Raw genomic sequence first — 27,148 nt, forward strand, 5'->3', positions numbered from 1 at the left:
AGACAGCTGATCCCACCCTTTCTGAAAGGAGCCCTGTCAAGTCCAGCATGTCTTAGAAACCCACTGGCTGCCACTCACAAGGGGAGCTTTGCTTATCAACATTCATTGAAAAGCCCTCATCTCAGAGCAAAAAAAAAAAAAAAAAAAAAAAAAAAAAAAATTCTGACTCTGATTGTCCCTGAGGACCAGGCACAGGACTAGGCTACTCACGTTTGCAGATGACCTTGTCGGACCACCGCTTGTTTGACTGGCAGATGAGCTGGGAAGAGCCATGTAGCTCATATCCCTTCTGACAGCGAATGTCACACCTGGTTCCCAGAGTCGTTTTGTAGTATCCTCCTTGAGGGGCTCTGCAGTACACATCCCCGTACTTCACCTTGATGGGGGAGCACCAAGGAGTGTCTACAGGTAGCAGAAACAAAGGAGGGGAAAATAGGAAGTAACATATTCAGAAAACGCATCCCCTCACTCTTGCAGTCCCAACCTGTTTACATTCCAGATGTTGGACCTCCAGTAGCACCCAGTTACTGTGGATGCCTCTGGACAAGGAGAGTATGATCTAGGGGTCAGACAGCTGAATGTGATTCCAAGTTCCTTAAAACCTAGCTGTGTGATCTTGGACAAGTTACCCTACCTCTCTAACCTATGCCTATGCCAATAGGACTGTTAGAAGGACTAAATTTTAAAAAAATGTCTGTTCATCACCGACCACAGTGCCTAGCACATAGTAAATGTTCAATAAATGCTTTGTCTTTCTAGTATTTCCCTTAACTGGAAACATAAATCTCTTCAGGGTCCATTGATATGATTGTGAACTCTAACTCTAGCCATAGTGTATGTGAGGAAGTCAGTAATATACATATCCAGTATAAAAAAATCACATACAATGTTTTTTGTTAATTTGATTTAAGTTACAATTTCCAGGTGTTTGCAACAGCATAAAATTTGGCTTCAAGCCACAGAACAATTGCTCCTCATGGGGAAGCAACTTCCCTTTCCAGATGTCCCTAATTATGCCCCATTTAGATAAGAGAGTGACACTTTTCCAGATGGCAAAGTTGCAGGATATTTTGATTTCAGTCTTATTGTTGCCCAGAGCACACCTAGAATGACACTAATAAATCAGAACTTGTCCCTTGGCTCTTTGAAAGTCATTAAATACAAGGGCAAGACTAGCTTCTTGGTGCAGAAGTTCCCACAATCCATGAGGGCCTGTGACAATCTCCCTTAACTCTGCCAGACACATTGAATGTGAAAAAGAGCCCCTTACTTACAGCGCTTGTCTTGTCCCACTGCTACAGCACCTGAGCTGTCAGCGAGTGGGGTAAGTCTGCCATCGTGTGGCCAGGAAGGAGGACAGGCCTCGGTTCACCTTCCCAGGATTTTACTGAGCTTGTAACGGCTTGTCAGCCACAAAAAACAAAGATCTTGTCTAGGGCTGGGATTATGCTCAGCTTTAGATCGCTTGCCTAGCACGGGCGGGACTTCAACACCATATAGAAATAAAGCCATTGTTGGGGCTGGGGTTGTGGCTCAGTGGTAGAGCGCTCGCCTTGCACATGCAAGGCCTGGGATTTGATCCTCAGCACCACATAAAAATAAATAAATGAAAAATAAAGTTATTGTGTACAACTACAAAAAAATAAATAAAAGAAATAAAGGCATTGTGTTGTGTCCATCTACACCTAAAAAATAAATATTTTTAAAAAAGGTCCTGTCTAGGTCTTAGGCATGCACCACTTCTTAATGTCTGTGCTTTCATATTTCCTTTGACTAATACTTTTATCATATAATATTTTGCAGACAGTTTTCAAGAGGGTCCTAAGCTCAGGACTTGAGTAATATTCCCTGGATTTTCTGATTTAAAGTGATATTCTGACAGCTTGCCCTGAGAGCTGATTAAATTAATGTAGATATAAACTCGAGGAAGCCCACACCAGTTCTGCAGACTTCCTTAAACAGTTTCCTTCCTCTAAGGGTTTTATGCATATAGTCTGTATATGTACTACATATATCTGTGATACATGCAAATATAAGCAGCATATACACACATCACAAATTCACATGCAATTAGCCAATTTTGCCTCCTATTCTGAGTCTTCAAATTCTCCTAGCAGCGCTGGCCAAGAAAGCTGTAGTGTTGTCAACATGGTGGGGGCCGGGCAGGGAATCTTGTTTTCATTTATTTGCAAAAGATATTTCTTTTGGGTTACTTTCCAAGACAAATCTTTGGAAGATATTTTGACAGTTCAACAGCTCTGCAGTGATAGTAATTAAAATGTCAGTGAATGACTTGAATTCAAAGTGCCTGCAAGCACCATGAATTAATGGGAATTAACAAAATGTTCAACACAGAGGTTTAGAAAAAGAAAGCTCTTGTGCTGCTTTAGTTAAGATGGGGTTTACTAAGTAGAATCTAAATCGATTATTCTAGAAAGCCTTTTCAACCCCCTGGGCCAATGTGGAAAGAAAGCACTCTAGCTAAATGGAGTTCAGGAGGTAGGCAACGTCATGTAGCAAACTAATGAGCTACTAGTCGACTCTGGCTGTGAACCAAAACACCCTTTCAGACCCAAGTGTAATGTTGGCTAGCTGTGTGACTCTGACAAGTCACCCACTCTCTATGTCCTTGGTTCTTCATCTGTAAATGGGATAATACTGACATATCTACATACCTCCCCCTTTCCTCAATTAGTATGAATATATGATGAGATTTCAAGTAAAAGAATCAAAAGTGGGCTGTGGTTGTGGCTCAGTGGTAGAGCTCTTGCCTAGCATGCACAGGGCACTTGGTTTGATCCCCAGCACCACATAAATGTAAAATAAAGATATTTGTCTACCTAAAACTAAAAAATAATTTTTTTTTTAAAAAAAAGAATCAAAAGTGATGCTTGCCACAGGCTGGTAACCCAATAAGTGGCAGTTAAATTTCTCTTTCTTCTTTTACTTTAACTTGAAAACACTTACTGAGCATATACTCTGTGCCAGGCACTGTGCAGGGACCTGAGAGTCTAGGGCTAAATCCTTGGTTAATAAAGGCTCACATCTTTTTTTTTTTTTTAACAGTTCTGGGGGTTGAACCCAGGGTGCTCTACTACTGAGCTACATCCCAGCTCTTTTGATTTTCTTATTTTGCTAATATGCCCAAACTGGCCTTGAACTTGCAAACCTCTTACTGCAGGCTCTCAAGTGCTGGAATTTTAGGCATGTGCCTCCTGACACGCCATCTCTAACTTTTAAAACTAGAAGACTTTAAGGGTTGGAGGTGTAGCTCAGTAGTAGAGTGTTTGCTTAGCATTCATGAGACCCAGGGTTCTATTCCCAGCACTGAAAAAAAAATTTAAAGATTTTATTGTTTAAATTTAAAGTGTACAACATGATTTTTTGATGTACATATACATAGTGAAATGATCACTACAGATAAACAATTTTACTGAAAATGGAAACAATTTCCCAAAAAGGATTTATTCCTAACACACAGAGGGCAGGCTCTAGGACAGGGACATATGCTAGCTATGTGGTCTACCTTCCACTTTGCAATGCTATAAAGTCAGGGTGGATACTGGGAACAATGATCTGAGGTTATAGTTAACCTGTTTTGTATATATGAAGGTTCACTGTGTGTATTGTAGGAAGATTTTTCAACAAGCAATTCAAAAAAAATTTTTATTTTAAAAACCCTGAATTTTTAAAAAGTTGTATGAAGCAGAGAATCTCCTTACCCCACATATCTGATTGACATATTTGTACTTGACTGGTTAATTCCAGAAGCTATGAAGATAGGAGCTACAAATAGGAACAACTTCTGCATTCAGAAGTCTAAGGAAACATGGTTACAGTGGGCAGCATTCCTACTCATAGGCACTATTTAGAAAGATTGCTCACTTCTGTGGAAAATAACAGAAGTTGTTTTCCTGAAGGATGCTCTTTAGGCTGACCATACTGCCTTGACTCTCCTATGTCTCAGACATATCACAACAGAGAAGGGCAGGGTCCTCTTGCAAAAATGGGGACAAATTTCCTGGGAAAAATGCCACAATATAACTTTATTAACCAATTTTCTTCAAATTCTCCCTCCACTGTAAGAGGTAAGAGGAACCAGTTTCAGAGAGAGAGAGAGAGAGAGAGAGAGAGAATCTAAATTTACCTTTATTTTCCCCAGGGCTCTCCAGGTCTAAGAGCAATGTTTCATCAGTAGAAATATTTGTGGACATACTTACATGAGCCTGCATAGAAGGGTCTTGATTAGGCTTTTTATACCTGCTGGGGGTGGATTATTGGAAATGTATAGAGATGGAGGCCTTTATCATTAAGTCTCATTTGAGTGACACACTTTACTTATCATTTTAGGAGCCATGCTGGGCTCAGAAAGAGCATGATGAAAGGAGCTTATGAAAATCAAGTTTTCTCATTCCCCATTCAGCTCAGTACATTAGCAGCACTGGGTCCAGACTTGACCTTGGAGGGTTTACTCTGGATGATTCTGGCTGTAATGTATGAATCAGGCAGAACTCAGGGCTTGATTTTCACTTTTGTCAGCTAGAGCTTGCCTTTGCAGAGTGAGGACAGTAAAGAAACTTAGGAGAATAAAATGACCATTAGGTACTGATGGGTAACACATAGGAGATTTCCAAATGCACTTTTTTGTTCTCTTTATTTGGCATTTTTTTCTTTTTTAATGGGAGCACATGTGCGCTTATTTTTAATTTTTTCCCCCTTGGACAGTGAATTAGAACTTAATCACATTGTCCGGTCACTTTATTATAGTCTACTCCACAGGGCAAAATGGAAAGTTCTCCTGGCATCAGCGGATTGTCATTAGCACACAAGCAAAGCATTCACCTTTATATCTAGCGTGTGAATACCCGACTTCATCGTCTTCTAGCGGTGAGTCTCCCGATCCTACAATAAAAAAAAGAACAGAAACTGCAGCAAGAAAAGCCACAAGGTATGGGCACATATTTCAAAGCATTGCCTGGGCTTAGTTCATGCAAGAGGTGCTATTAGAACGCAGAGCGGAGAGCAAAAGTTTCTGCTGCCATTCATGGAGGGACAGGGGACCTCTCAGAGTGAACCTGGCTGGGCGGAGATTGCCAAAGCCATTTAAAATGAGCCTTGAACCATTTTGGAATCACCATATGCCAACTGAAATTCTGGAATAAGGAATGAGAGGGAGTCAACTTCACTCTGAGAAGATGCCAGTGTATATGAATCTCATGCCAGGGAAGATGCAGTAAAATGTGTGACTCAGATACAACCCACAGTTTCTCCAGGAGAAAAGGAAACCCAATAGGATCACGTGTTTTTGGCATCTGAAAACTGGTTCTTGTGAAATGAATTTGGGTGAATGATAAGGTGATAAGTCAAATGTCTTATCTAAATGTCAAAAAAATAATGCAGATCTTCTTTGGTATATTTGTAGGAAATAAGGTCTGAAGCAGATGATCTAGATGTTTATTCAGAACCTCTCACCAAGCCATGGATAAAATAAAAAATATTATAATGAGTCTTTCTATTTGTCCAAATAACCAAAGTCCCAGGGAGAAAGTCTGTGTATTATTTTGAAATGAACTCACTTGGAAGTCGAACCTGAATTGTTTTTGCAATTTTAAGTATTGAATTTCAGTCGGGCACGGTGGCACATACTTATAATCCCAGCGGCTCAAGAGGCTTTTGTGAGTTCAAAGCCAGCCTCAGCAAAAGCAAGGTGCTAAGTAACTCAGTGAGACCATGTCTCTAAATAAAATACAAAACAGGTCTGGGAACATGGCTTAGAGGTTAAGTGCCTCTGAGTTCAATCCCCGGTACCTCCCCCCAAAAAAAGTATTGAATTCCAGGGATCAGTGGATCTTTAATCCTCGAGGTGGTAGCAATTTCTAAATTTCAAAACAGCAATCTGAACTTTAGAGAACCTCCCTCTAAACTTCAGTCTGATCACCAACCCTCAAGTTAACACCATATTGAACACACATTTGCCTACAGGTACCAGCAATTGTAACAGAAAAACTCTCTTCTATGCAGTTATTCAAATCCCCAAGCAGGATGAATTAATAATCAATGGTCCCCATTCCACTGGTATTCTGGATGAGAGATATAGAGTGTGGAAATTGAAAGTGAAGAGGTGATGACAGCTGGACCATGTCCATTTGGAAAAGACTCCCCAACTAGAGAAACCCTGTTCTGCATTTTGCATTGTTGCAGATTTCCTCACCTGGTCTCTGGCCACCCAAGCATGTACAAAATTACAAACTATTCATTGTCCCATATTTTTTAAAAAGTGAACATAAAACCCAGAAATGTGAATCAAAAGCTTGTGCTCAAACCCCTTGATCCAAGTCACTCCACTGCTGGGAATCTATCCCAAGGAAACAATAGAACTGCATGTGAATCTTCAGTTATCCAAATTAAGCATACATGGGTGCATGTGCGTGTGTGTGTGTGCGCCCCCCCACACACACACATCAGATGCATGAGCACCAAACTCACTCTCTCTCACAGACACACACACACACACACACACACACACACACACACACACACACACTTTCCCTCAGTTATCATCCTGGTTAACCTGTCTACAGCATTTAGTATGAATAACCATCCGTCTATTCCATGAAGCTTTCTTCTGCACTGGATTCCAAACAACAACGCCTTCCTTATTCTCTTCCTTTTTTCTAAACAAACTCTCTACACAGCACCTCTTTTGGGGGGCACTTAACCCCTGAGCCACATCCCCAGCCCTTTTTATTTTTTATTTGGGTCTCACTGAGTTACTTAGGGCCTCACTAACTTGCTGAGGCTGGTTTGAACTCTCAGTCCTCCTGCCTCAGCCTCCTGAGCTGCTGGGATTATAGGCGTGAGGCACCCCACCCAGCCCTCCATAGCACCTCTTCATCAGCCTGCTATTTTTATATAAATATTTCTCAGAGGTCCAGTCTTGGTCCTTTACATATCTCAAGACTATTTTCCTGGGCTATCCTACCCATATAGTTGACTCAAATACACTCCTTGTACTGAGGACACAGTCATTATTTCTAGCCTTGAACTTTTTTCCCCCTAAAAGTCAGTCTAGAATTTTCAACTGTTTTCTGGCTATTTCCATACTCATACTCAACCTGTTCAAAACCAGATTCCTTTTTTCACCACCAAATCTGTGCATCCCCAAACTGTTTCCCATTTATTACATCAGTTAACATCACCTTCAAGCTAATCTGTCACATGTAAAAATCCCAGCCTTGGGCTGGGGATGTGGCTCAAGCAGTAGCGCGCTCGCCTGGCATGCGTGCAGCCCAGGTTCGATCCTCAGCACCACATACAAACAAAGATGTTGTGTCTGCCGAAAACTAAAATAAATACATAAATATTAAAAAAAAATAAATAAAAATCCCAGCCTTTTATTCTCCTATCTTCTTCATATATTATATTCTACATGGCCTAAACCCTTCAAATCTACCCCAGTCAAATTCACTTCCAGCTCTCCATTTTAAATGCCACTATCTTACTTCAAGTCAATAGTCTTTTTCTTTGTTTTGTTTTATTTTTTAGTGGATACATAATAATTATATATATTTAGAATACAACATGCTGTTTTCATAAAAGTACACATTGTGTAATGATCAAATCAGGGAAATTAGCATATCCATCACTTCAAACATTCATCATCTCTTTGTGGTGAACACATTCAAAATCCTCTCTTATAGGGACTTTGAAATATACATTATTGTTAACTATAATCAGTCTACTGTTGGTAGAACACTGGAACTTATTCCTCTTATCTAACTCCAAATTTATCTTTTATAATATTTTTTAGTTATCCATGGATCTTTATTTAATTTATTTATATGCACTGCTGATAATTGAACCCAGTGCTAGGCAAGTGCTCTACCACTGAGCCACAACCTAACCCCTAATTCCAACTTTCTACCCATTGCAGATTAGCAGTTTCGATAAGACTTTTGCAATAGCCTCCTACTCAATCTCTCACTATTAGTCTCTGTTCACACTCCTAATACCACCTCCTTCCAAACACACACACACACACACACACACACACACACACACACACAGATATCCTTGAAATTACATTACCTTGGGAGTTAGTTTTTAAAACCCAAATCATGTCATTCACTTATGCAAATACCTTTTGCATTTGCCCATGTCTAAAGAATTAAATGTAGTCCTCAATATCACAGTTAAGGTACACTCAGTCCGGCCCCAATCCAGCCGACTTGCTCTCCAAATACCCCATGATATGATATTGTTTCTGATGGTGTTTCTGGGTCATTGCACCATGTTCTTCCCTCAGAATGACCTTTCCTTTGCTTTCCAAATCTGTCTTTCAAGTCTCGTTTCAATGATAACTTTCCTGATCCCAAACATTAAAGCTTATCAAAATTTAAAATCAACAAATGGCAAAAGGATCAAGTTCCAAATGAAAAAATGTTCAAACTCAAAAATAAAGTGTAAATTAAAATCACTGAAACAGTCATGTAAACCTATCATGCTATCAAATTAAAAATGAAATTAGAACATTGCTGCTGTTGAATGGTTGATAAAATAAGCACTCTTTTTTTTTCTAGTACTGAGGATTGAAGTCAGGGGCACTTGACCACTGACTGAGCCACATGCCCAGCCCTATTTTGTATTTTATTTAGAGACAGGGTCTCACTGAGTTGCTTAGCACCTCACTTTTGCTGAGGCTGGCTTTGAACTCACGATCCTCCTGCCTCAGCCTCCCAAGCCACTAGGATTACAGGCATGCACCACCATGCCCTGCTAAAATAAGCACTCTTATATTTAAGTGTATATGAATTGATAGATTCATTCTATATAAAAGAACTTACAGTCAAGCATCAAATTCTTTTAAATATGAAGGCCTTTAACTCAGTTATTTCTTGGAGTTTATAGCCTAAATAAGAATTGTAAAACATAAAATAAAGAAGTACTGTATTAAATACACACATAAATATACACATGATGATGGGGATATGTCAAAAGGACACAGAAACCTACTGGCCAAAACCTAAACATTTGAGCTGCAAAATAAAGTAGTATTGGACTATAACCCCAAATATAAAATAAGTGTCCATGAATCCATACTCAAGTGAATAAGCAAGTAGAGAACAGACAAATCTTCCATGTAGAAGACTTCCAAATAATTTATGTAGATACTCCATCTTCAAGGGGGAGGAGCTTAACTCCCTACTCATTAAGTTGGGTTGCACATAGTGATTTTCTTCCATATAGTAAAATATGGAAATGGAAGCAGTGGTGGAGAGTAACTTAAACCTGACAAACACCTCAGCCAGGCGATCAAAATCAACATCAACAGTGATTGGTCATGCTGACAGTATGTAATAATAAGAATTATGCTTTATTTCTGTGGTCTTCCTCCCCAAGATATATAATCCCAGTCTAATCATGAAAAAAAAAAAATCAGACAAATTCCAACTGAGGGCCATTCGACAAAATATATGACCAGTGTTCCTCAAAACTGTCAAGCTCATCAAAAACAAGGAAAATAGGCTGGACGCAATGGTGCAGGACTGTAATCGCAGTGATTTGAACGGCTGAAGTAGGAGGATGGCAAGTTCGAGGTCAACTTCAGCAACTTAGTGTGACCTCATGCAACTTAACGAGACCCTTTCTCCAAATAAAAAACAAAAAGGACTGAGGATATGGATCAGTGGTTAAGCACCCCTGGTTCAATCCCTGGTACCAAAAGAAAAAAAAAAAAGAGGAAATTATGAGAAATTGTCAACGGTCAAGAGGAGAATAAGGAGACATGATCACTGAATTTCCATGCAATATCCTGCAAAAGGAAAAGGAATTCTGAATAAAGCATTAATAATAATAATTAATAATAATAATTCATTGGTGCATTAATTGTGACAAATGTGCCATGCTAATATAAGATATTAATAATAGAAGTATGAGAACTCTCTTCACTATATTCTCAGCTGTTATATAAATCTAAAACTAAAGATAAAAGTTGATTTAAAAAAAAAACATCTCTATACAAATTTCTCCAGAGTTGGAGAGCAAGAAATATTAAAACTCCAAACTCATTCCTCCTCTAAAATTCTATAGAACTTACTGGTTCACTAAATCAGTAGCACTTAGGGATATTAGACTCAGGTTGTACTCCTCCAGCCTTTGGTTGGCAGGATGCCTCTTATTGTCATTGTCTTGTATTGTATTGCCTCTAAGGCATTGTCATTACTTACAGCTGATAGGCAGGAAACCTTCAGAAAAGATTAGAAATACATGTGTTCATTGTTCCAAATGTCATCTATTTCTAAATTAATTTTAGTAGAAATATTGTATGTTTCAAGTGGCTCAGAGGCACTATGAAAACAATGGCAGTGTTTTTATGCACTTGAAGTAAACAGAAATGAAAGCATAAATCCCAAGGTACTTACAATGGACTTTTCCTCCCCCTAGGACCCAGAGTTCCCCACAACTGAGGTCTTTGCACATACTCTGCAGAAGGGTAGATGCACAGTATGGAAGTGGCAGCTGTCTTGGGCAATCTTGGAAGTCTATGGTCAGAGTGGGCCTGCAGTGCCAACTTTTCTATAATGAAACAAAGTAACCAATGTGCCAAGATTCTCAATTGTCAGGCTGTCTATGAGTGCTGTCTTATGAGTGCAGCCTTAGTTCCCTAACAATCTCATCTTTCCCTGAGCATTATAGCATCACTGTCCACAACACTTAAGATTGATTGTCTGACTTGTTGCAGTGGCGCACGCCTGTAATCCCAGTGGATCAGGAGGGTAAGGCAGGAGGATCGCAGGTTCAAAGCTAGCCTCCTAGTGAGCAACCTAGCAACTTTGTGAGACCTTGTCTCAAAATAAAAAAAAGTAAAAAGGCTGGGGATGTGACTCAGTGGTTAAGTACCCCAGGTTCAATCCCTGGTTCCTGAAACAAAACAAAAACAAAGAACACCACCCACACAAACAGGCATGTCAAACAATATAGTAGACAGCTTTCAACCAAAGATTGTTTGTGAAAAAGGATCCTATATGTAAGCATCTATGAATAAATGAGCTATTCTAAATGTTATCTATGGGCACCTATTTCCAGTATCTTCTGTATCCTTGTTTCTTTATTTTGGAAGCTGGAAGGTTGGAAAATAGTTCCTAGGACTCCCTGATCCCTAGCTTGTGGAGGATTCATTGAAGATTTGGAAGATGAAAGGGAAGGCACTATTCTCTTTCATAGTCTTATACGTTTTATTGAGTGTGTTGGCAGCAGTGGGAAGCCAAGCCCAATGTCCCCTCACCAGCTTTGTTGGGTAGAAAGGATGTGGCACTGTCAGTGGCAGTAAGTCACAGCAGCAACAGTTTCCTAACCTCTAAGTGACAGAAGTAATTTCTAGAATCTGGATTGAAACTGTGTTGATCTTCCATTGCTCCAGCCCTTCTGATTTTGTAAGTGTTTGTAAGTGCCTTATTTCCTGCATTAAATCCCTTTTACTGGGCTGGGGATATAGCTCTGTTGGTAGAGTGCTTGCCTAGAATGCACAAGGCCCTGAGTTCAATCCCCACCACACACACACACACACACACACACACACACACACACACACACTTTACCCTAAAATATCTAGAGGGAATTCTGTTTCTTATATTAAACCTGATCAGATACTTAAGCAAATCAATTAATAAACTAGTATATGATTTTAGCAGCTGCTATAGTTTGAATCTGAAATATTGTCCCAAGTCTCATGTGTTGAAGGCTTGGTCCCCAGGGTGGTGGTGGTGTTACTGGGAGGTGGTGGAACCTATATGAGGTGGGGTCTAGTGGAAGGAAGTTAGGTCTTTTAGCATGTGCCCTTGAAGGGGATACTGAGACCCTGGCCCCTCTTTCTCCCTCTGTCCCTCTGTCTCTCTGTCTCTGTCTCTATCTCTATCTCTCTGTTTTTTGGATGCCCCCAGGTGAGCAGCCTCCTCTGCCATGCCCTCCCCACTATGATGTTTTGCCTTGTCACAGGCCCTAAAAGCAATGGAGCCATGGATAGAAACTTCTGAAATCATGATCCAAATTGAACATTTTCTCTTTTAAGTTTATTTTTCTTAGGTACTTTGTCACAGGGACAGAAATCTAACACAGCAGCTTTCTCTTACTAACTGGACACTACCCTAACACAGGCCACTCTGTTATCTATATGTAAGTCTTTTGAAGATGGGAGAAAACATTGTGCATGCATATGGAAGAATAAGGAAAAGAAAAACTGCCATCAAATGTCTTTTTCCTAATTAGTCTCTCTCCTCACTTAATAGCATGTTGATTTCTGAGCAATGGAATCCACCTGGATAGGAAATAGCACAAACTGAGTACCTATGATATACACTACACTAGACAACTTCTAGGCATTGTCTCCTGTTACCTATATAATAACCCTGGCAGGTCAATGTCATTATTTTGGATTTACTAGTAGGGAAAACAAGTCTAAAAGGTTTTAAACTACTTGTCCAAGGTTATGTCACTTGGTAAATGGTTAAGTGGTAAATCAGGGATTCAAATCCAGTCTGCCTGACCTCCAAATCTATCATGCTCTTTCCCCTAGGACTTACTGCCTTCTCTTTCTGCATTTTCACACAAATGAGATAATAGGCTTTGGGATTATTGATAAGCAAACAGCAAATGGCCTCTTCAGTAGGTATGCCAAAATGGGCCTCACCAAAGCAAAAGGAAGAATCTGTGTGGCAGACGCTGCTGATTGCCTATCCAGCTGCCATTCTCTCCTTTCTTCTTCTTCTTCTTTTTTTTTTTTAATTTTTACAATTTTTTTTCTTATGCAGAGCTGAGAAGTGAACCCAGGGCCTCACACATGCTAGGCAAGCACTCTATCACCGAGCCACAACCCCAGCCCTCTCTCTTCTTAATGAAATATGTCAGATTAGGTTCAGCTACAATCTGCCCCTTTCCAGGAGATGAACCATAATGACGCTAAGTCAAAACTTAATCCCCCCTTTCCAATAATTGTATCAGGAATAGGCATATCATCCAGAATTGGACAAATGGAAATAAGTTGCTTTGGAGAAGGGGGGGTCTCACCAGAAGGATTTTTCTCCCTGACAAAAGAGAGAACTGTAAAAGGAGAAGACTCTTCTCTCTTCCCTCTCTTCCTGCTTTGGAGACTATGGTGTAAAGAGGAACGCTTGAAACTGTAGTAGCCATTTTGCAAGCATGAGGTAAGAGGTCTCAGGACTAAATATTTTCGGGTGAGGATGGTAGAGTGCATGGATAAAAATAATCTGGAGTCTTTGGCTGCTAGGTCAACTTTAGACTTCTCACCTCCATAGTTGTTAGGTCAACACTAAGTATCCTTTCAGTTTTAACCACTGTGAATAGCACTGGTTGTTACTTTCAGCTGAAGGCATCCAAAGGGATATACAAATGAATGGAAACTTTCCTGCTTATTATGAATAGGAAATTTTTTTAAAAGCAGAAAGAAAATAAAAGGGTATTAATTGCCATCCCCAGGAAATTTCCAGTTTATATCCAACCTGAACGTATACATCACTTCTAAAAAAATGACTGATCTAAAAAATAGATATCCTGAAGGATACAATAATATCAGACAGACTTACTATGTTCAATAGGTTGCACTTACTAAAGGAGCAAACAAATTCATGTATGTTACCAAAAGATTTTCCAGAAACTTAAAATTAAAAAGGAAGAAAGATAGAGAGGTGGAAGATGGAGAAAGAGAAGTTTCCTAGTATAGCTCTATTTACAAAAAGCCATCATTCCTTTAGGATGTTAATTGAGGTTTTATTATGATATAACTATTAATCAGCCTGCATATGGTTCACATCACCACTCTTTAGAAAGAACGCTTTAATGCTTTCCCCACACAAATACAATTTATACTTTGGCTAAGAAAGCAGAAACTCAGATTCATTCTGGGTGCAATGGCACATGCATGTAATCCCAGCTACTTGGGAGGCTGAGGCAGGAGGATTGTAATTTCAAGACCAGTCTCAGCAATTAGCAAGACTCTGTCTCAAAATTTAAAGAGAAAAGGGGGGAGGCTGGGGATGTAGAGGGGCTGGGGGGACTCAATGGTAAAGCACCCCTGGGTTCAATCCCTAGTATCCAAAACACATAAACAAACAAAAAAGATATCCTATAGGGAGATAAATCATGTGTATAAATCACTCGGTGGTAGGAACTATGTCTTCAACTTGAAGATGTAGGCCCAGAACAGGTATGCAGAAAAGCAGAAACTATTAATGAGACATTTTTCAAAATTAGTGGCAGAGTAACAGATGATGACCTAAGGTAAGAAAGACCCCCTATTTCAAGTGGAATAAAAAGAGCCAGGAAGACTGATCTAAGTCTTCTGTTAATCATGTGGAAGAGATTGAAGAAAATGTTTACTACCAATGTTTTATTTGGGAGAGAAGATTCAAAATCTTCTGATAGGACAAGTTTAGATGCCTCTTCTTCTCTGCCACCATCCCAAAGCCCCTACATGAATCAACAATCAACAGTTCAAACCATTAGCCCGATTTAGTGGATCATGAACAGTGTTTTGAATGGGATTTGAAAATGTCAGGGTGCACTGCACCTAGTAGGGATAAATACTACTTGGTGTAGTTTTTGTTTCAATTCTATAGGTGTATGTGTTGTGTGCAGGAGGGTCCCAGTTTTCAGGGCACAGTAAAATGTTATGCCTATTGTCCCAGAATTATTACTTTTTTCCCAGTTTTACCAAGGTATAAACAAAAACTGTAAATATTTATGATGTGCAAAGTAGCGGGTTTTTTTTTTTTTAAAGAGAGAGCGAGAGAGCAAGAGAATTTTTAATATTTATTTTTTAGTTTTCGGCGGACACAACATTGTTGTTAGTATGTGGTGCTGAGGATCGAACCCGGGCCGCACACATGCCAGGTGAGCACGCTACTGCTTGAGCCACATCCCCAGCCCCAAAGTAGCATTTTGATACACATACACACTGTAAAATAATCACCACAATCAAGCTAATTAGCATGTCCATTATGTCACATGGTTGTTATTCACCATTATGACTATGAGTACTTTCACACTCAAAATTTTCCTGACTTGTATAATAAATAATATATTCACCATAATAACAGTTCACAGTGGTGTGTATTTCTCTATGTGAGTCTTAGTCAAAAGAACTAGAGCCAGGAGCTAGGGAGACTGAGGCAGGAGGAACACAAGTTTAAAGCCAGCCTCAGCAACTTAGTGAGGCCCTAAGCAACTCAGTGAGACCCTGTCTCTAAATAAAATACAAAAAGGACTGGGGATGTGTCTCAGGGGTTAAGCACCCTGGGTTTAATCCCTGGTACAAAATCAAACAACAACAACAAAAAAATTCTAGAAGCAGAGTAACTTAGAACACTTTGAAACCTATAGATTTGTCTAGTTAATTTTTTGCTTCTTCCCTCAACATGAAGGAAATCTGAGGATTGGAGAATGGCCTTGGGGGTGGTGCTTGAAGGTGGAAGTTTTCCTTTTCCCCTGATTTGCTCAGGACATAGATGTTACAACCCATGAAATGCCAAGCAGGTACAGAGTTTTCTCAACCACTCTTGGTTGTCCCCTCTGGTAGGATGCAATTCTATGAGCCCTTAGACTCACTAAGTTCCTCCTCCACCATTAAGTGTATGATTCTGACTGAAGAAACTATTTTCCTGCCACTGAGCTACAGCCCCAGCCCAGAACACTCTAATCTTCAAACTCTAGTTGGGATAATGGTACTCAGGCAAATCAACTGGCCCTCCTCCTTCTCCAATTAGCAATAAACAATTAGCATGATGATGACTTTTAAATCCATCAGGTTCTTTAATTTCCATTGCCTCTTTAAGTCCTCTTTAACTCCATTCATTCGATAGGTATCATTCAGTAACTAGATGCAAGTAAACCAGAGAAGAGCAGTTGGCTACTATGTTCACGACTGTACTCTCAGTTCAGAGAATAAAATAGCAATCACAGAGGAAACAAGAATTGAACTCTTCTGACCCTATCTCATGCAATTTCACAGCTACAAATGGTTCCTGACTAATGATGATTCTACTTACCATTTTTAACTTTATCATGGTGCAAAAGTAATATGCATGTGGGACTGGCGTTGTGGCTCAGTGGTAGAGCGCTTGGCACTGGGTTTGATCCTTAGCACCACATAAAAATAAATAAATAAAATAAAGGTATTGTGTCCATCTACAACTAAGAATTATATATGTATGTATGTATATATATTTATTTTTTTAAGTGATATGCATGCATTTGGTAGAAATGGAAATCCAGATGTCGAATTTGGATCTTTTCCTGGGCTAGCAATATGCAGTCAAATCCTGTCTTTGGATGCTGGGCAGCGGAGACCACACAGCTCCTGCTCAGCCATACAATCACAAGGGGGAAATAACAGACATTCTACGTTATGCTGTGTTGCTAAGCTGGGATGGTTGGTAGGTTAGGAGGATTAAATGCATTTTATTTATTTTTTTTAAAGAGAGAGGGAGAGAGGTAGAGGGAGAGAGATGGAGGGAGATAGAGAGAATTTTAATATTTATTTTTTAGTTTTCGGCGGACACAACATCTTTGTTTGTATGTGGTACTGAGGATCGAACCCGGGCCGCACGCATGCCAGGCGAGCGTGCTACCGCTTGAGCCACATCCCCAGTCCGTAAATGCATTTTAAACTTACGATATTTTCAATTTACAATGGACTTATCTGAACATAACCCCATTGTATGTACTTATTTCTATCTTTAAGCTTTTGCAGTTCTGTTCCTGTTTTAAAAGATATTTCAAAGCCCAGATCCTTTAGTCTCTTTTCTAGTCATTTTAAATTCCATTCACTTTGATGTGCTCTGTTTAGATTTTTTGCATTAGTACTCATCTTATGTTGTTTTGGATTTTCAGAAGTCGTTTCAAATGTGTATAGGTTCTGCCTTGGTAGTTCTGCCTTAGCAAACTCTTCTGGGAATACGATGGGGGTTTGTTTCCTCTTATTGCCCTGCTGAAACCAACAAAGTGTCTCTCTCCCTAAGAAGCCTTCACAAGGATTCTTCTCTCCTTGAGACTTTAATCTGCTCATCTGCTCAAGCTGTTTCCCCAGTGTCAAAATGGGACATACCTCTCCCTCCTTGTGAAGGCTGTACTTACAGAAACAGATACTGTATTTAAGGTTCAAAAAAAACAGCCCAAATAAAATGGTGATGGATACATAGTTCTTGGCAGTCAACCAGTGGTATAATTTATAAAATTCTGGCACATCATAGCAAAACTGAGAATAACTGGATTCAAAAAAAGAGAGGTACAAAGAAAAGAAAAGAAAATCATCACACAGTGTACTGAGATGGTAGGCAGCAAATCTTTAATTGCCACCTACAGAATATTTTAATACAGTAGATTAAATGACAGAAAATAAGAAGAGATTGTAAGGAAAGAATACTTTCAGAAAACAGCCCTGAAATGAACATCATGAAATGTCAGGTTTCATGAGTGACAGGTTGCAGCCTGTTTAGCTGAAACCTAGAGTTTCTGCCTTCTGGAACATTCTCTGATTCCCCAATAGAGGACAGAACACCAGCATCCAAGGACAAAAATTTAAAGTTTGCTTAAAGTCTTTCACAGAGGTTTAGTTTTCTTTGTTTTGGGGTTTTCAGTTTTTGTTTGTTGGTTTGTTTTTGTTTTTGTCTTGTTGACTTTGCCTGTGACAAGAGGGTACAATGGTTTCTTTGCTGGGTTGCTTCACTCTTTTTTCTTTCTTTCTTTCTTTCTTTCTTTCTTTCTTTCTTTCTTTCTTTCTTTCGACAGTGGAATGCATTACAATTCTTACTACACATATAAAGCACAATTTTTCATATCTCTGGTTGTATACAAAGTATATTCACACCAATTTGTGTAGCTTCACTCTGTTTTTAAGAACTTTTTTTAGTTGTAGATGGATACAATACCTTTATTTTATTTATTTTAATTTTTATGTGGTGCCAGGGATCAAACCCAGTGCCTCACGCATGTTAGGCAAGTGCTCTACCACTGAGCCACAGCCCCAGTCCGGCCTCACTGTTTTGGAAGCATCCATTTTCCATTCAGTGCTCTCAAACTGACAGTCACACACTGGCTGCTGTCAGTTATGATCTTCACTGGGAGGCTCAAGTTCTGGGGGAAGAGGACAGTGGAACTGAACTGATGGCAATTCTGGTTTTCAAAATGATAATCTGCAGGCTTTGTACAATACCTGTTGAGGAAGCACACAATGCCTGGTGCCACCACTTTCTAAGTGTGATGGGCATCTATTGTGATTTCAGGGGAAAATGACTCCTGTGTTTTTTTCTTTTCTTTTTTTCATGTTTATTGGTATATTATAATTACAGGTAACAGTGGGATTCATTATTACATATTCACACATGCACATTATATAACAGTATAATTTGGTCAGTTTCATTCCTCGGTATCTCCTCTTTCCCTCTCTTCCTCCCTTCCCCATTCCTCTTCCTCTACTCTTCTGGTCTCCCTTCTAGTTGCACATGGCAGGCATCCTCCACCCCCAGTCCCCTGCCACCTTTCTCTTCCTTTTTCCTCTCTAGCTCCCACATAGGAGAGAAAACATGTGATCTTTGACTTTCTGAGTTTGACTTATGCCTTTAACATAATGGTCTCTAGTTCCATCCATTTTCTTGCAAATGACTTAATTTAATTTTCCTTTATGGATGAGTAAAACTCCATTATGTATACATATTACATTTCCTTTATCTACTTTTTAATTCTTTAAGATAAATACCAAGGAGTGGTACAGCTGGGTCATATGGTGGTTCCATTTGGAATCTCTTGGGGAACCTCCATCCTGATTTCCATAATGGTTGTACTAATTTACAATCCCACCAACAGTGTAAAAGCGTTCCTTTTACCCTTTTACCCATGTCTTCTCCAGCATTTATTGTATGAACTTTTTGGTACCAGGGATTGAACACAGGGGCTCTTAATCATTAAGACACATCTCCAGACCTTTTTAAAATACATATTTTATTTGAGACAGGGTCTCACAAAGTTGCTTAGGGCCTCAATAAGTTGCTGAGACTGGCTTTGAACTTGTAGCCCTCCTGCCTCAGCCTCCCCAGCCACTGGGATTACAGGCATGTGCCACTATGCCCAGTTTTATTGTACGAATTCTTGATGGCTGCCATTCTGACTGGAGTGAGAGGAAATCTCAGTGTAGTTTTTATATGCATTTTATCTGCTAACAATGTTGAAGATATTTTCATATATTTGTTGACTATTTGAATTTCTTCTTTTGAAAAGTGTTTGTTTCATTCATTTGCCCATTAATTGGGTTATTTGGTTTCTTAAGTTTTTTGAGTTCTTTATATATTCTGAATATTAATCCTGTGTTACAAAAGCAGCTATCAAAGATTTTCTCCTATTCTGTAGATTCTCTTTTCACATTCTTGTTTCCTTTGCTATACAGAAGTTTTAAAATTTGATGCCCTCTCATTTATTAACTTTTGGCATTATTTCCTGAGCTTTAGAGATTCTACTGAGAAAGTCACTGCCTGAGCTTATATTTTGGAGTGTCGACCCTATAGTTTCTTTATGTAGTTGCAAAATTTCTAGTCTAATTCCTAGGTCTTTGATCCATTTTGAGTTGCCTTTTATGCAGGGATAAAGGAGAGATAAGGGTCTAGTTTCATTCTTCTATATATGGATATATGGTTTTCCAGCACCATTTATTAAAATGGCTGTCTTTTCTCCAACATATGTTTTTCATACCGTTGTCAAGGATCAGATGACTGTATCTGTTTGGGTTTATCTTTGTGTCTTGTTTTGGTTAGCTTTTTCACTGCTGTCACTAAAAGACCTGACAAGAACAATTTTAGAGGATAGAAAGTTTATTTTGGGAGCTCACAATTTCAGGTCTCAGTCCATAAATGGCCAAATCTGTTTCTCTGGGCTGGAGGGGAGGCAGAACATTATGACAGAAGGTGTGGTGAAGGAGAGCAACTGCTAACATGGCACCAGGAAGCAGAGAGTAAGATCAGCTCACCAAATGTATATCCTAATGACCAACCTCCTCCAGTCACAGTCTACCAGCCTACAGTCACCACTCAATTAATCCCTATCAGGGGATCAACACAATGATTAGGTTAAGGCTCTCACAACCCAATCATTTCACCTCTAAACTTTCTTGCATTGTCTCACACATAAGCTTTCGGGGGACACCTAATATTTAAACCGTAACACTTCTATACCATTGGTCTATGCGTCTGTTTTTAAGCCAGTATCCTGCAGCTTTGGTTACTGTAGCTCTACAGTGAAATTTGAAGTGAGGTATTGTGTTGTCTCCAGCATTGCTTTTTTTGTGTATGTGTGTGGAGGGGTTAGAATTGTTTTGGCTATTCTGAGTCTTTTATTCTTCCAAATGAATTTTAAGACTAGCTTTTCTAGTTCTGTGCAGAATGTCATTGGTATTTTGATTGGGACTGTGCTAAACCTGTTGATCCTTTTGGTAGTGTGACCATTTAAAAAACATTAATTCTGCTCATTCATGAACATAGGAGGTCCTTCCATTTTCTAAGGTCTTCTTTAATTTTTTCTTCAGTGTCCTATAATTTCCATTATAGAGGTCTTTCAACTCCTTGGTTTGATTCATTCCTAGGTATTTTATTTTTTTGAGGCTATTGTAAATGAAGTTGTTTTCCTTCTTTCTACTTTGGGAGAACTGCATTACTCCTCATGTCACCTATGTGGTTCCTATGGAGATGAGTTTATCTTGTCCCTTGACCACAGGGATGATCATGTGAACCAAGCTGGGACAATCAGATCCTTCAGAGGATTTTCCGTGGTGGTAAATCAAGGAAGATGTGAGGCCTAAAGTTGTCAGTGACAAAGGTCACATCTCAGAGATGATGCTAATTTGAAAAAATGAAAACATCAAATAAAAGCAAAGACAAAACAGAAAAAGTAAAAAAGATATCCCATAATATTTGAGCTCTTGGTTCCAGTATTCTTTGGCCCCACTAGCATACCTCTGCCATAAAACAACAAAATCTCCCCCCAAATTTTCCAGAGCTAGTTTAAGATCAGTTCCTGTCATGTGCCATCAAGAGTTCTGTCTCAAACAGCAGGACTCTCGATTCACATTTGAATGAAATGAATGACTAAAATATATAGCATGGCATCTGGCTTGAGATAAGAAATCAGTCTTGGTGTATCACCTTCAATTCTCTATATTTTAAAGCCACACTGTAGCTCAGATTTAAAACATATTAGAGAGCTATTCCATAAATTTAGTGAGATCAGTTTTATTAATAAGAGAATGCATTCAATTTGAATTGGAAAAACACAGTAAATACTTATAACACACTGTACATAATCAAGTTCACACACTGACCTTTTACACAGTAAAACAATGATCATGTTGTTTCATTAACTCTTGTTTCATTTATAAATGTACACACACATCATATTTATTGACCATAAAAATACCCTTTTTACATTTTAATTTCTCTGTACTCAGGATGAGCTCTATAATCAATGGAATAGCATAATTTAATTGGCACTACTCTTTCTTAATGATACCTAAAATAATAGTAAAACTCTAAAAAATCACCACTGATGGGAGTCTTAATTTAATGACATACTGTGTGTCTGGATGTGTGTGTTCTGGATTATAATATAAAAGATTTTTTACTGCAGGTAGCTAGCAATGAGTTTGAAAACAAATGTATTACATAACTGATCTAGGGATCTCAGCTTGATAATCAGAGTAGTCTAGACTACTATATATCAAGTAAGGCATTTATCCACTCTCATATTTTATATAATCCTTTGAAGTAGACCAGGTACCCCCACCAAAGGGACCCCCCACCACATTTGTAACATATAAGCTTCTCCAGGGGAACCCCCATCCAACCAAAAGACTCTTGCCATAATTAAGCTTCTCCTCTTGTCAAGAAAGACTTTTACAAAGACTATCAGCAGGATGTCTGAAGAGGGCATTGTGGTTTGAAGCTTCCTCTTTCTTGTAAGTGCCAGATTTGCAGACAATAGGTGTGATACAGTCTGTGTCAAAGAGAGCTTATTGCTATGCAAAAGATACTCTCTCTGTTTTCTTGGCAAAAACTTGTAAAACCCCTGTCTAGCCTAAGAATATGGGACAAAGACTAACTGTTATATGCCCATGCACTGACATGTAACCACCCTATTGATTATAAAATTTAAAGAATTTCCAGATTTTTAAGCATTAGCCCCTCTGGACCACTGCAGCTAAATTAAACCTGATTCCTGAAAATTTCTCAGGTGTCCAGCTTCATCTGTCCTACATCACCTTAACACAACTAAATATACAGGGTCCCCCAAATGGCGTCCATCTCATTATGGAAACCTCTTAAATCTATGGGGAATCCTCATGTTAGATCTATAGGCTTCTGACATTATTCACACGTGGCCCTCTGCCCAGCCAAAGAGAGGCCCACAGGGAGTATAGGATTGTTGGCAATCCTGCCAGGATATCAGGACGATGATGATAGGGGTGACAGGTAGCCTCCCAGTTACAGATGGCAGTATCTTTGTGTACTTCCAATCTGTTGCTTGTAACCTGAAATGCACTTTTCCTTGTGCTATGGTTTGGAAGTATCTTTCAAAGGCTGTTAAGAGCTTCGTCATCAGCCTGTGGTACATTTGGGAGGTAGTAGAGCCTTTAAGAGGCGGGGTTTAGTAGAAGGAAGTTACGTCATTGGAGGTGTGTCCTTGAAGAGGATATTGGGTCCCAGGCCCCTTTCTCTCTCTTTGCCACTGTGAGTTAAGAGTTTCTTCTCCCACATGCTCTTGCTATGATGCACTGTGCCATAAGAGACCCAAAACAGCAGGACCAAGTGACCATGGACTGAAACTTCAGAAACTGTGAGCCAAAATAAATTCTTATTTTAAGTTGATTTATCTAGAGTATCTGTCACAATGGCAGAAAGCTAACTAACACACCTTAAAAACCATATTATCAGTGGTGATCAGGTACTCTGGAGAATTCAGTAAAGTTGTTACAAGCCATAAAGTAGCTGAACTCTAGATAATGCCTTGGGGTGGTTCTGTGTGCACTAAAAAGAGAGGACTTTCTCCTCCCTCCCATGCCTGCTGCCCCCTGCCCCAGGACACAGCAATAGGGTACATACTATTTCCAGTACAATCATCCTACTAGTTATCAGTCTTGATCTGCTGACCTATAGTCTGACAAAGAGTGTAATATGTATATGGGTTCTTATGTGTGTGTCATGGTTTTTCTTATTGAGAGTCCTGTGAGCCAAGATTTTGAAGCTCAGAAATGATGCAGACACAAATTACCTTTTTTTAAAAAAATCCACTGCTCTCAAGTGAAAAATGGATGCTGCAACTTGCCAGTCACAATGGCACATGCCTGTAATCCCAGCAGCTTGGGAGGCCGAGGCAAGAGGATACTGAGTTCAAAGCCAGCCTCAGCATGTATGAATTTCTTGAGATGAAAACTACCCAACTACTATGTACAACCACAAATCTATAAACAAAACAAAGAAAAACACCCTGGGTGTGATGGCACAGGCCTGTAATCCCAATGGCTCAGGAGGCTGAGGCAGGAGGATGGATTGCAAGTTCAAAGCTTCAGCAACTTAGCTAGGCCCTAAGCAACTTAGTGAAACCCTGTCTCTAAATTAAAAAAAAAAAAAAAAAAAGGAGTGGGGATGTGGCTCAGCGGTTAAGCAGCCCTGGGTACCAAAAAAAAAAAAAAAAAAAAAAAAAAAAAAAGGATGCTCTACATCTTGTTAATATAGGAGTCTACAGGCATGATGACCCCTCACAGCCCCCTCACTGGAGAAGGGCCCTCCATGACAAGCTCCCTTTGTCTTTTCTCCAGCAATTCATTGGTAATCCTCAAGGCCAGGACAAGAGTGCTTACATGGAGGGGATTGGTGGGGCTAGTGAAGTGCCCATTTGCAGAGATGAGGCCCATTCTTAAACTATGGACCAGTGAAGAAGGAAGTATATGCTTTTAAGGGAACTTTGCCAAAGTCAAATCTTTGTAAGCAATTTTCCAGCATCTCGGTGAGCAGATAAAAGTGGAAGGTATAAAGGAAAAGGCCAAAAAGAAAGAAAGCCTAGCACAGTGGTGCATGCTGATAATCTAGCTACGCAGGAGGATCGAAAGTTTGTGGCCAGCCTGGGCAATTTAGGGAGACCCTGTCTCAAAACAAGAAAATAAAAAGGACTGGGGAGGTAGCTAACTAGTAGAGTTCCCCTGGGTTTAATCCCTGGTACTAGGAAAGAAAAAAAAGGTGTAAGGTCTTTGCCATCTGGACGGCCATTTTAAGTGACAGCTGCCATTTTTTTATCTATATATATTTTTAGTTGTTGATAGACTTTTATTTCATTTATTTATATGTGGTGCTGAGAATTGAACCCAGTGCCTCACACATGTCAGGCAAGTGCACTAACTCTGAGCCCCAGCCCCAGCCCAACAGCAGCCATTTTATGAAAAATTTCACTTTCCCACCCAAAAGCCTTTCTGACCACTGCCTCATACCAACCCCACCCTTAACCACCTGCATTAGGACCTGACTGGCTCTAATCCCTGAGGCTGCCCCATGAAAGTCCTGAACCCCAAGCCTGTGTTGCCTCTCTCCATCTATGGAGAGATGGCCTTTATCTGTCAGCTCTGAAAAATAAACTCTCGTGTGTAACTCTGCCTGGTCTTCATCTTTCATTTATCACTCAGCCATCTCCTGGTTTCTTGCTTTCCTTTCATTGGTGCCAAAACCCGGGATTGGGTTCCCCAATGTGCCTGCTCCCCTCTTTGAGGGTCATGAGCATCCCCGGGTCCCAATTCAAATTCCATCATGGGACCAGGTCCTCCATTCTGCCAAATGCCCTCTCTGCACCCACCACTGGGCATTCCAGGTAAGACCCCTGTCTCCGGTTGACCTAAATGATCTATGGTTTCCAGGAAGTATCCGTGGATCGTCCAGCACTCCCAGGGTTACCATGTGGGCCAGGGGCACCTGCAGCCACAGCTTTCACAGCTACAGTTGATCCTTACTGTCCACTGGGTCTATAGGTGGTATTTTATTTGGATCCTGGGTTTTGAGAAAAACCACCCAGGATGATTGGGAGTTGTGCCTTGTGACACTACCTCTTGGCTGTGGAATAATCTCTATGGGCTTCTGCCCCTTCTATGAGCTTCTGCCGCTACTACATAGTCCCAGCCAGATGCCCAAGTGTCTCTACAGGCTTCTGCCCTGATGCTTACCCAGAGGTGGTGATGACCCCCTGAGCATAATCATCCTCTTGACTGGGTGATACTAGAGACTGGGGGACACCCCACCTCTAAACTCACCTCATATGTCTCACCATGGGCAGCTCCTCATCCATTCCCTCCCATAGTCTCCTAGGCTGCCTCCTGGCTCACCTAGGTTGTCTCTCTCTCACCCCAAACCTAAAACCCCCAAAAGTTATCCATTTGTGCAATCAGATCTGGCCTCAATATCCTTTGGATAATGACTCTAAATGGTCACTTAAGGGCACTCTAGATCCCAATAGTATCAGGGATCTTTTCAACTATTGTGAGAGTTTGGGAAAATGAAAAGAGATATCATATGTTCAGGCCTTCTCCTCTCTCTGTTCTAAGCCCTATCTCTGCAACTTTTGCTCTCCCGCACAAGTCCTCTTAGCTCTCACCTCCCCTATGGGGAGGCACAGAAGATCCTACCCACCCAGCAGATGAGCCCCCGCCATACCACAATTCTCTTTCTAATGAAGCCTCCACAGCAACTGTCCCCTCAGCCCCTTCACCCTTCTTTCCTCCTGCCACACACACATGGGCTGCTGCTGCTGTGTCCTCTACGTGAGGTGGCTGGGGTAGATGGCTGGGTTCATGTGCCTTTCTCTTTGTCAGATGTTTCACAGATAGAAAATCGGCTTGGGTCCTATACTTCAAGCCCTACCACATATATCAAGAGTTTCAATATCTGACCCAACCATATAATTTGAGCTTCCATGATGTCCATATGATCTTGTCTAACACCCTCCTGCCTGAGGAGCACAGGTGAGTTTGGGAGCAAGCTAGAAATTATGCTGATGAGGTACATCAGACTCCCCTGCCCATCTGATTGGCACTGAAGCAGTCCCTGATCAGGACCCCAAATGGGATTATAATTCGCCTGGAGGAGTAACTAGTAGAAACCAATTCATTACTTGCCTCATGGCAGGACTTAGAAAGGCAGTCCATAAGGCTCCAGGAAATCTTCCAAGATAAGAATGAAAACCTTCAACATTTCTAGACCACCTGACCAAGGCTTATTACAATATACTAATCTGGGACCTGAGACTCCAGATGGGAGACAACTACTAATGACCTACTTTTTCTCCCAGAGTTCCCCAATATTAAGACCAAACTAAGTCACCGTGAGAGGGGGCCCTAACTCCCCAAGCTGAGGTTCTGGAAGTGGCCTTCAAGGTGTATAACAAGAGAGACCAGAAGGCCTGGAAGCAGAAATATCAAATGCTCACTCAAGCTGTCCGTCTGGCGTTAGCATCTGTCTCTGGTCCCACTGGCCCATGGAAGGGTCCCTCAGGATCTCCTGGACCATGTTTTAAATACGGTCAGATGGGTCACTGGGTTTGTATATGTCCTAAGCCTCGCAGGCCTCCAGGCTCTTGTCCTAAATGCCATCAGAAGGGACACTGGCTAACAGACTGTCCCCAGGTTATCATGGCCCCCAGCCATCCAGCCCTTCTGGTTCCTTTTTCTAACTCTTAGGACTAGCTTCAGAGGACTGATGAGGCCCAGGTCCCCATCACCTGACCACTACCATCACTCCACGGGGACCCAGGATAACTCTGCATATTTCAGGTAGGCCTGTCTCCCTCCTCCTAGACACCAGGGCTACATATTCAGTTTTCAAGGAGTTCTGGGGGCCTACTGCTCATTCTATGACCTCTATTGTTGGGGTAGAGGGTAAACCCTACCAGCCCTTACAGACACCTAGCCTTGTTTGAGCTTTTGCCTTTCTAATTTTTACTCACTCCTTTTTGGTCATTCCACAGTGCCCTGTTCCCCTTATGGGAAGGGACATCCTCTCAATGTCCCTCACAAGGGGGCTATGCTTTCCTTCTCCCTTCATATACGCTTCCATCCAGACTC

The 27,148-nt window shown here is 40.4% G+C and overlaps 1 protein-coding gene across 1 annotated transcript in view; it reads right to left on the reverse strand.

Moving 5' to 3' along the window:
* The window catches only part of Srpx (sushi repeat containing protein X-linked), a 94,699-nt gene that overhangs the window by 25,468 nt on the left and 42,083 nt on the right, over nucleotides 1-27,148 (reverse strand). Inside the window, exons 2-3 of the mRNA XM_077106918.1 lie at nucleotides 4,843-4,902; nucleotides 211-402 (exon numbers count right to left, since the gene is read on the reverse strand). Coding sequence (XP_076963033.1) covers nucleotides 211-402; nucleotides 4,843-4,902 — 252 coding nt within the window. The remainder of the gene's footprint in view (nucleotides 1-210; nucleotides 403-4,842; nucleotides 4,903-27,148) is intronic.

The sequence above is a fragment of the Callospermophilus lateralis genome, chromosome X, assembly GCF_048772815.1.
Source record: "Callospermophilus lateralis isolate mCalLat2 chromosome X, mCalLat2.hap1, whole genome shotgun sequence".
Lineage (NCBI taxonomy): Eukaryota > Metazoa > Chordata > Mammalia > Rodentia > Sciuridae > Callospermophilus > Callospermophilus lateralis.